Source organism: Camelina sativa, chromosome 11 (genome assembly GCF_000633955.1).
Source record: "Camelina sativa cultivar DH55 chromosome 11, Cs, whole genome shotgun sequence".
NCBI lineage: Eukaryota > Viridiplantae > Streptophyta > Magnoliopsida > Brassicales > Brassicaceae > Camelina > Camelina sativa.
The window spans coordinates 49039051-49049639 of NC_025695.1; the positions used below are offsets into that span (position 1 = coordinate 49039051).

Below are 10589 nucleotides of genomic sequence, written 5' to 3' on the forward strand. Positions count from 1 at the left end.
AAATCTGGGCACATTCTTTTTAAAGTTTTTTTTGTTGTTGTTGTTGTTGTTGTTGTTGTGTGTAATAATAGTGTCGTAATATTAATGCATAAATGTGCCGATATATTAAAGTAACACACCAACTTTTTTGACTTTCGTCCAATATCATCGTTCAGGATTGTTCTAATTTTCTCTATACTTGTAACTTGTAAGTCAAAGTAGATTATTTTCTTTGATTCTGTTATTAATTTATAGCTTTTACAGTTTAAATCAAAAGTTTTCACAAATTTGTAATTGATAGAAACAATATAGTATATATTTTTTATACGATTTGGCCCATCAAACTCAAATATGGGCTTTTATAAATATTTGGATCCAAAATTTTGTGCTGCTGTTGGGCTTATAAGGAAAGCAAGTTGATAATTCAAATTTGATAGACAAGGTTGTCCAATGAGATGTCAGATATATGTTTATGATTTTTCTACTTTTGTTTCTCTAAATTAATGATGGGGNGGGGGGGACAGGTGCATTGATATTTCATCAATAATACGTCATCCGAATGTTCAAATATGTTAAATAAAAATAAATGGTGTTATCAAACAAACATTCAATAAACAAAAACAAAAACAAATAAAAAAAACCGCGCATATGCGCAGATTCTCTCATCGGTGTATATAAAATTTTAATTTATACCTGTCGTAACGTATTTGACAGTTTTTTTTTATTTACAAAATTTGAAATTTTCAATAATTAGAAAACAAAATTACGTAAAAATTAGTAGTAATTGAATAGTCTCATTAGCATACCAGAAAGAAAAGAAAAAAAAAAAGTCTATAGTAATAGGAGTGTCTTGAGAACCTGAATGTTTGACCGTTGAACACGAGGAGAGAAGAAAGTAATGAATGATGTCGCCAGAAGAAGAGCGTGACGATCGATATAGGTTAAAATAATAAAAGCTAACCCACATAAAGTCGAATTAATGAACGATCACGATTCAGCTCAACAACTTAGTTTTAGATCGGACGGTTGAAGATGAATTAAAATAAAGCGCGTGTGAGTGTGAGTTGGGTCAAGCGTGTCAACTACGATTATGACACGTGTTCCCTTATTTAACGGGATGAGCCGTTACTGCTGCTGCTGTGTGTACTTTATTTTACTTTTATTATAATTTCCTCTTCCCTTATCAAACAAAATTATACAAAAAAAGAAAAAAGGGGAAGAAGATAGATAGATAGGAGGAAACCAAAAAGAAGGACTCTTGGGTGGTGATGGGCCAAGCGCCATCGTCTACGGCGGAATCGAACGGACGAGATTTTGATCTGAGGTTATGGTCTCCTGTGATTGTTTCTTCAGGAGGAGGAGAATTGATGGCTTCTTTGGGAAATGTTGTTGCGGTTAGAGATCGGGATTTCACCGGAGATCTTCCCGATGAGTGTTTAGCTCATGTCTTTCAGTTTCTCGGAGCTGGAGATCGTAAGCGTTGCTCTCTCGTTTGTAAACGGTGGTTGTTCGTCGACGGTCAGTACCGTCATCGGTTATCTCTTGATGCCAAGGATGAGATCTTCTCTTTCCTCACCTCTATGTTCAATCGTTTCGATTCGGTTACTAAGCTTGCTCTCCGATGCGATCGCAAGTCCGTTAGCTTGAGCGATGAAGCTCTCGCTTTGGTCTCTGTTCGTTGTTTGAATCTGACTCGTGTTAAGCTTCGCGGTTGTCGCGAAATCACGGATCTGGGAATGGAAGACTTTTCTCGGAATTGTCAAAATCTCAAGAAGCTCTCTGTTGGATCCTGCAATTTTGGAGCTAAAGGCGTCAACGCCATGCTTGAGCATTGCAAGCTTCTCGAGGAATTGTCGGTGAAACGTCTCCGAGGAATCCATGAAGCTGCTGAGTTGATTCAGCTCCCTGCTGCTGGTTCGTCCTCTTCGCTCAGGTCCATTTGCTTGAAGGAGCTCGTTAATGGCCAGGTATTTGAACCTTTGGTTGCTAATACAAGAACTCTGAAAACACTTAAAATCATTCGTTGTTTGGGTGATTGGGATAAAGTTCTTCTTATGATTGGAGATGGTAAAAGTTCTTTGAGTGAGATTCATTTAGAGAGGCTCCAAGTGAGTGACATTGGGCTCTCTGCGATATCGAAATGCCCTAATGTGGACACACTGCATATAGTCAAAACCCCAGAATGCTCAAACTATGGTCTGATTAATGTAGCTGAGAGATGTAAGCTGCTGAGGAAACTTCATATTGACGGTTGGAGGACTAATAGGATTGGTGATGAAGGTCTTATATCTGTAGCTAAACACTGCTTAAACTTACAAGAACTTGTGCTGATTGGTGTTCATGCAACTCATATGAGTTTAGCAGCCATTGCTTCCAACTGTGAGAAACTCGAACGATTAGCGCTATGCGGAAGTGGAACCATAGGCGATACAGAGATCGCTTGCATAGCTAAGAAATGTGGTGCATTGAGGAAATTCTGTATCAAAGGATGTCCGGTTTCGGATCGAGGCATCGAGGCGCTCGCTGTGGGCTGTCCTAACCTGGTGAAATTGAAGGTGAAGAAATGTAGAGTGGTGACTGGAGAGATTGGGGATTGGCTGCGTGAACAAAGGAGGACACTTGTGGTGAGTATGGATATTGATGAAACAGAAGCAGCGGTTGTTGTGGATGGTGAGGTTGAAACCGTTGTTGTTGAGGAGCCGAGGGTGGCTCAAGCAGGTGGTGCTGTGGCGGAGATTGGTTCAGCTAATAATGTTGGCGGCAACAATGGAGGAAGTAGATTAGCAACGATTAGGTCAAAGTTAGGGTTTCTTGCTGGAAGAAACTTGGTAACTTGCACATTCAGAAGATGGTCTCATAATGATAATGCTAGTAGTTCTACGTGATCATCATCATTCATCAGCTATAACTATAAAAACGGTAATTGTCCAAAATTATTCCTCAAGTGATATCTCTGTCTTGATTTGTAATCCTCTTTCCTTTTCATTTGTGTGCAAGAAGACTTTGTCGATTAGAAAAGTCATTCCAAGGATGAACAAATTTATTGTATTTGACTATTATTGATTTGGTGTCCAGATTTATTTGTTTACTCTCTGTTTGGAATCTGAATATTAGTCAATTGATGTGAATGAAATGTCATTTTCGACTTGTATTTATAACTTATTGGTAACCAAGGAGTTTTGCAGAGTTTCTCTCTGAAAGAACTATTTTGGTAACAGTGATTTTGAAAGCAAGTTAAAACTGTCCTAAAGGTCTTTTGTTTTATAATCGGAGCGGAGTAGATCCGCGACCAAATCTAGTTTAATCTCATTCAATCAAAACCACTAGGGCATACACTATTTGGTTTCAAACGGTCTTAATTTCATACTAGAAGTTCGATACTATGTTGAAATATATATATGATTCATAATAAAAATTACTATACACTAAAATAATTAATTTCATTAGATAAAGGTATTTCAAAGATTTTATTTAATTAAATATGAAATAAATTAATTAATTTCAAACAAAGGAACATTGAATTGGACAAAACAGTAATTAAAAGATGAGATAAGCTCCCGGAACTTAAAATTATAATTTAAAAAAGAAAAAAAGGGGAAAGAAACAGAATAAAACCCTAAATTACAATTCTCCGTCTTCCCAAACTCTTCTTTTTCCAACTCGCCGCCTCTGAAAACTCACAGCGCCACCGTCCCTCAAAACTTTTGGTAATGGAGCATAAACTAGCTACTGCCGAGAAAAAAGTAAGTCTCTGTCCTTATCATAGCACTGCCTACCTACCTGTTTCTAAGCTAAAAATATATCCTTTCGCTTCGAATTTGGTAAATTAAAACTATCATGGGGATGAGTTTTAGATGCTAGTAGACTTGGTGAAGCTAGTCCAGAGACGTGGTTTAGAAGGCGAAAATGGAGGATGGAAGGAGTTTTTGAATGTTTACGACAAAAAGTTCGGGTCGAGTTTGAGTGATCCTGCGAGACGTTCCAATGATGTTTTGGTTGCTTTTCTTATGTCCTTCAAAAAGAAAGAAGATATGCAGGTAACAAACTTCACATACACACACATTTTAATGGCTTTTTCTTAGTTCTCTCAGTTCTCACCATGTTTGTGTATTTGGTTGTTGTTTTTTTTTTTACTTTCAGTTAATAGCTAGGATCATGCAATGTGGTGCTAATCGTGATCTAATTGAGAAATTCAAGGAAGAATCACCGGCTAAAGAGACTCCTGAGCAGGTTGAGAATTCTTTTGAAGGATGTCTTACTTACTTACTTACTTCTAGGTTTTGTGTTTTGTAATGCAGTTGAGTTTTAGTATTTGGTTTCATAACTCTAAGTTGTTGGCAGTGCAGAGACTAGTTCGATTGACTATTGCGCATTACCAGTACCCTACAGCCTATTCCTTCCCTTCTCATTCCGAGGTTTGTGTTTCTTATCCCATTCATTAGCTGCCTTCTCTTTCTCCTGCATTTGAGATTACTGAAAAGAAAAATCATTTTTTTTTTAAATTGCAAAACAGGATTGGTATGTAACTTCGCTTGGTAAGAAGAAGTCTAAAGTGGTTAAATCTACCAGAATGCTTGCTATTGATTGTGAGATGGTTACCTGTGAAGATGGGACCGACGCTGTAGTTAGAGTTGGCGCTGTGGACCGCGACTTAAAGGTGTGTGTAGGCTGTAGCTTTAGAGCATTCAATCTTTTAGTTTGTTTTGTCAGCACTATGTGATCGGGCATTGTAACCATGTTGTTTGTTTTTTTAATCTGTGATGTTCATTAATTAGGTGGTTCTTGACAAATTTGTGAAACCGGACAAACCAGTTCTTAACTATAAGACGGATATTACTGGAGTTACTGCTGAGGATCTTGAGAGAGCTACTCTATCTGTTACAGATATTCAGAAAAAATTGCGGAGGTTTCTTTCTGTAGGAACTATTTTGGTAGGGCATGGTTTGCATAATGATCTTGAAGGTAACTAAAAAGCTCTAAATTTTCTGTATAATTAAATTGGATTGTGCTTACCAGTTACTTTGATGCACAGTGTTGAGGATAGATCATGCGAGAGTAATAGATACTTCATTTGTATTTGAGTTTGCCAATGCACCAAAGCATAAGAGACCTTCTTTGAACAATCTATGCAAGGCAAGCATGCTAAGCTTTTATTCTTCCCTGCTCATTGTGAAATCAAATCCTGAATATGTAAATGATTGATAAAGCTTTGTGTGTGTGCGTGTGTTTTCTTTTTTCTCCAGTATGTTTTAGGTGAAGAACTGCGAATGGCTGATGCTGCTCACAATTGTGTTCATGACGCAGCAGCTGCCATGAAACTTGTACTTGCTGTTGTAGAAAGAGGAGTAGAGACTACAATTCAACGAACTCCAGAAGTATGGCGAATTTTTACAATTCATTCTAAGGTCCAAAATAAATGATATATTTATAGTTTTCTGAAACTCATTCAAACTTTTCTGTGAATTCCATCGTTAGATGTTGGAGGCTGAGAAGGCAAGACATGAGGCAAGACAAGAAGCTGGTAAGACACAACTTCTCCTTCATAAAATCCCTCCCCATGTTTCATCTCAAGAGTTACAAGGAGTTCTTACCGGTGATTTCACCCTCGGTGTTAGGGTAATGTTATAAGTCCAAAAATTCTAATCCTTATACTCTAATTTTCTCTCCCACTGAGGATCATGTGTTTATATTTTGTTTTTTGGGCAGCCACCACAAAAACTAGGAGGTTTCTATACTGCAGTCGTTGATTTTAGTAGTCCAGAAGAAGCAAATCAAGCATTTGAAAATGTACAAGCAGACATAGGGAAGGTATTTAGGATCATCTCTATGGTCATCTCAGGATCTGAAACTACTGTTAGAAAATCAATATAACAAGTTACTGTTGTCTTTTTTCTTTCAGGATAAAGGGGGTTTGCCACAAAAAGAGGTTGCGTTTCAGCTGAGTTCAGGATTAAAAGCTAAATTATTTGTTCGTAAAATGGTTCATGATGAAATATCTGCACCAAAGAGAGCTAGAACAGAGGAGGAGAATAATGAGAGTTCCTCTAAGAGACAAAAGAGAGAAGAAGATGAATCTGAGGAGATCAATGAAGCAGTTGTAAACCAAAGAGAGGCTGATAAGAAAAAGCTCCTCCTTCATAAAATCCCTCTCAGCGTCCCGTCTGAAGAGTTACAAGGAGCTATTTCAGGAAATTTCACACTTGAAACCATGGTAATATAACAATACTGAACATCTTAATCTCTATACTCATCTTTTTCCTCTCTCACGAGGATCATGTTTTTGTGATTTGTTTTTGAGCAGCCAGCAAGAAGAAAAGGAAGATATTATAATGCAGTTGTTAGTTTTAAGAGTGCAGAAGAAGCAAATGAAGCATTTGAAAACGTTAGAGGAGACGCAGTTAAGGTATTTAGAATCATCTCTCTGATCATTTTCAGGATCTGAAACTATCGCAAGAAAATCAATATAATAAATTTCTGTTGTCTCATCTTTTTCAGGATCAAGGGGGTTTGGCACAAAAAATGGTTGCGTTTAAGCTGAGTTCAGGATCAGGAACTTGTTTATATGTTCGTAAAATGGTTCAAGATGAATCTGAGGAGGAGGCCAAAAAGGAAAATGTAAACCATTGTGAGGATCATTTAAAGGAAATTGAAGCACTGAAGGAAAAACTCAAAGCTAAGGACTTCGCGAACAGCTCTGAAGGTCAGTCAAAGGAAATTGAAGAACTAAAGCTGAAACTCAAAGCCAAGGAACATCAGATCATAGCTCAGGATAAGATTATAGCTAACCTCAAAGCGAAATTGGAGAAGAAACAGTCAAAGTGTTGATCATGATTCGAGAAAGTTCCGGAGTTCACTGCACCTGTTTTTTGATTTTGAGTATTAAATTTTGGCTAATTTTAAGGTTGAACAGAATTCTGAAACTATTGTATGCCAAGTTTTGTTTTAGAGCTAAGTATCGATTTGAAGAACTCGAAACATCCCACATGATTTTGTATTGTATACGATGAAGCCAATGCACACTTAACGACATTACTATTTACGGTGAAAAAGAATATGAAATGAAACTCATTGGTATGTATCTTTCACGTGTTCGTTAACTAGATGTTGATGTGTTGACACCATCAAGAGATTTGGGTTCCTGTTTCCCCTTGGTGCTCTCTGATCCTCTTGCCTTCGTGGGACGTCTTTCTGAGCCTGATTGACTGTTTTTCGCTTCTTTGATCGCCACTAGGAGCTCTGAGGAAGAGTCTGGCCACGGTGTTCGCTTTGGTGGCACTGTGATTTCTAAAGGCGAGTTTATGATCCAACTGCACACACAAGTAGAAGATTGCAAGTGACGATGGGTTAATGTGATGACATATTTGCTCAGAATGAGTGTAAAAATATACTTACCCAGGTGGGAATTTGCTATCAGCTCGAGCTTCAACACGAAGCCACCAAAGCAAGACACGGCGGCCACAGCTACCAAGCGGCTCCACCATGGAAGGATCCTTGACCAAAGACAATGGACTATCAATCTCCTCACCATTATCATCAAACAAATGCAGATCTTTCACCCATGCTGGTTTATCATCTACAGATTCCTTCCATAACAACCTAGAATTCAACACAAACCCTGACCATTCCATCTTACTAGGCATCACAGCAGCTTTTTCATCAACATATACTGAAGTCTTCTTGGCATAAGGCTGAGTGTTGAAAACGTGCCAACCCACTAATTTCTCAGAGGAATCACAACTAGGACCTTGGATTGGCATTACAGGTTTCCCTTGTTGATTCTTAAAGACTGATGATAACTCATCAGCGTTACCAGAGTGAGCAAGTATACCTACAGATAAAGCACCAACCCATTTCACAGTTTGAATCTCATCAAATAGCTCCATACTATGCATATTGCTATCATCAGCAAACATAACAATCCCATCTAACTTCTTCTCTCTCACGATTCTGCTCTTCCAAATCAAATCAATCAGCACACAAAACAATCTCAAGTCAGTAATAAATCAAAACAGGAAACAAATAAAAATGTGAATCTAAGATTTCACACCTCAAGGCGTGAAGTCTCATTTTGGTCTCCAATTTGTGACGATCTTCCCAAGTATTAGGCATTTTCTGGTCAAATCCTAAGTGAATCGTCTTCAATCCTGATTTTGCGATAAACGAAGCAGTCTCGTTGGTGACTCCACCAGCTTCGACAACGATCCAAACCAAATCGTAAGGAACGAGCATGAGGGAGTGCATAACTCCGGTCAAATGAAGGGCCTGAAAAGTCCGTACATAAGTCGGCGTCACCACAATCACAGTCTTAGGGCTCCTCACACCGTAGATCGATTTCTGCTCTTTCTGTACTCTCGAAAGCAGCTGATGCGCTCTCAAGACCTCAATCGGATTCGGGTGAGGCCACGGACGGATCCGGATCCCGTGTCTTCCAACCACCACTCGAGAGTTCTTCTTCGCCGCCGTGCTGTTATTATTAGTTGCTGTTTCCAGAGGTTTCAACCGGAGAAGCTGGCTCACACCGCCGTTTCCGACGGAGAGAAAAGGCGTGGTGTATAGATTGGTGACGGAAGTCGAGAATAGGAAGAAGAGTACTAAATGGCTGAATCGGAACCCTAAAATCAAGCTGATCAAGCAGCAGAGAGCGTGAATGACGAGCCAAAACACAGAAGACGGAGATTTGCCGTCGAATGTGGTATCCAACGACGGCGGTGATTTGAAACTGCTTCCTCGACGGTTCCAGTAGCTCAATCGAAACATAGAGAGCTTCATCATCGTCTTCCTTCTTCTCTGTGAACAGTTAGAGAGACCGAACGGCCAAAATAAAAAGAGGGAAAAATAATAAAAATGTCTGTTAAGATTAATTAATTACGTTTCAATTAAGGTTTTAATTAATCATTAATTATGGTTACCACACCACCCTTCTGCTGGTACAACGGACATATTTTAAGTGAAAGAAATCGAAAAGAAAAAGCAACTTTAGCTACACGTGGCGAAATGTTACTGAGGCTTGAGTGATGATGATTAAGGAGGATATTTGGGTTAAAGCACGTGTCTAAATCATAGAGACGTGACGTTAACTAATGATTCGTGCTGGATTATGTAAGCAGTCAACGCAAGGATTATCCTAATAGTCGTACGATTTGGGTTACCCGGTTTCACTTTATTTCCAAGCAAAGGCTTATTTTAAGCGCCCAACTTAATTAGATTTAGAGCTATTATTAGTTTCCGGAAAATTGATAATCTTGATATTAAACTACTATTTATCCCTGGAACAGCTTTATATGAAATGTAGTGTAACTGTGTAAGGTAAAGTTAAAATCTAAATTATAAGACGATATTAGTTACAATTCCATCCCATTGTAATGTTGTTCACACGATTATGGACCAAATTCAAATGCATATATAAGCCCATCAATTATTTTGAATACATGTAGCCCATCAAGGCCCAAACACTGTGATAAGGAAAAAAGAAAAACATTTTTTGCCAAAATCTTCACCCCTAATTTTAATGGCGGCGGCGATGCGTTCGTCTTCCGTCGTCAGCTCATGAAACTAAATCTCTCGAATCTCAGATTTATGCGGACCCCAAGAAAATCGCTTATCTACCAGACGCGAACAATGACTCAAAATCCGGATCCAATTACTGATCCGTCTCAGTTAGTAGACGATCTCATCTGCTCGGAGCAGCGTGATGGGCAGATTCAGGAAACGGTCGAGGCAGCGCCGACGAGCTTGGGATCTCCAAGTCGGGTCTTAAGCATTGATACTAGGGTAGAGCAAGCTTGGACACACTGGAAGAAACTGGGCAGACCCAAGTACATCGTTGCTCCAATGGTGGATAACTCTGAGCTTCCGTTTCGATTGCTCTGCCAAAAATACGGAGCTCAGGCTGCTTATACTCCGATGTTGCATTCTAGGATTTTCACCGAGACTGAGAAGTATCGAAATCAGGAATTCACCACTTGCAAGGTAAGATTTAACTGAAACCAATTCATTTGATTTTTTTTTTTTGCCTTTTTTTTTTCTTTTCTTATGGGGTTTAGGGTTCTGATTGGATTTTGAAAAATTGTAGGAGGACAGGCCATTGTTTGTGCAGTTCTGTGCTAATGATCCTGATACATTGTTGGAAGCTGCAAAGAGAGTTGAACCTTACTGCGATTATGTTGATATCAATTTAGGGTAAGTAAAGTTCTCTCTTTTCACATCTTTCTTTGTTAGAGTACCTTTATCGCTTCATTGTTTTAAGATTGTTAACTCTGATAACTGACTAAGATAGAGGATTCAATGGTTCCAACTTTCTTGGAACGTTAGGGTTCAATGAGTTTCAGTAATTAGAATCATGGGCTAATAATACCCATTGTAGATTTAGGTATCGAAAGAGCACAGTGACACATAGTACTCTAGATATTGAGTAAGAATGTTTTGGGGAATATTGGTTTCAGGTGTCCTCAACGTATAGCGAGGCGAGGAAACTATGGTGCATTCTTGATGGATAATCTTCCTTTGGTGAAATCACTTGTTGAAAAGTTAGCTCAGAACCTTAATGTTCCTGTCTCCTGTAAAATCCGGATTTTCCCAAACCTTCAAGATACACTCAAATACGCCAAGAT

General features: G+C 38.7%; 4 protein-coding genes across 4 annotated transcripts in view; 3 read left to right on the forward strand and 1 right to left on the reverse strand.

Moving 5' to 3' along the window:
• Positions 1147-3130, forward strand: LOC104727304 (F-box protein SKIP2). The gene has a single exon (XM_010446373.2). It carries the CDS (start codon positions 1248-1250, stop codon positions 2862-2864), a length of 1617 nt encoding a protein of 538 aa, XP_010444675.1. The 5' UTR covers positions 1147-1247; the 3' UTR covers positions 2865-3130.
• Positions 3583-7003, forward strand: LOC104727306 (small RNA degrading nuclease 3-like). The gene is made up of 13 exons (XM_010446375.1): positions 3583-3722; positions 3834-4016; positions 4120-4209; positions 4326-4394; positions 4493-4636; positions 4755-4941; positions 5012-5112; positions 5223-5354; positions 5455-5595; positions 5686-5787; positions 5879-6190; positions 6281-6382; positions 6475-7003. The coding sequence occupies exons 1-13, from the start codon at positions 3690-3692 to the stop codon at positions 6802-6804; spliced, it is 1926 nt and encodes a 641-aa protein (XP_010444677.1). The 5' UTR covers positions 3583-3689; the 3' UTR covers positions 6805-7003.
• On the reverse strand, positions 6946-8820 carry LOC104727305 (probable beta-1,4-xylosyltransferase IRX14H). The gene is made up of 3 exons (XM_010446374.1): positions 8027-8820; positions 7372-7926; positions 6946-7286 (listed from the first exon to the last, which is right to left on the reverse strand). Exons 1-3 carry the CDS (start codon positions 8749-8751, stop codon positions 7073-7075), a joined length of 1494 nt encoding a protein of 497 aa, XP_010444676.1. The 5' UTR covers positions 8752-8820; the 3' UTR covers positions 6946-7072.
• LOC104727309 (tRNA-dihydrouridine(16/17) synthase [NAD(P)(+)]-like) overlaps positions 9472-10589 on the forward strand; it is an 8422-nt gene continuing 7304 nt past the window's right edge. Inside the window, exons 1-3 of the mRNA XM_010446377.2 lie at positions 9472-9948; positions 10052-10158; positions 10422-10456. Coding sequence (XP_010444679.1) covers positions 9526-9948; positions 10052-10158; positions 10422-10456 — 565 coding nt within the window. The 5' untranslated portion in view covers positions 9472-9525. The remainder of the gene's footprint in view (positions 9949-10051; positions 10159-10421; positions 10457-10589) is intronic.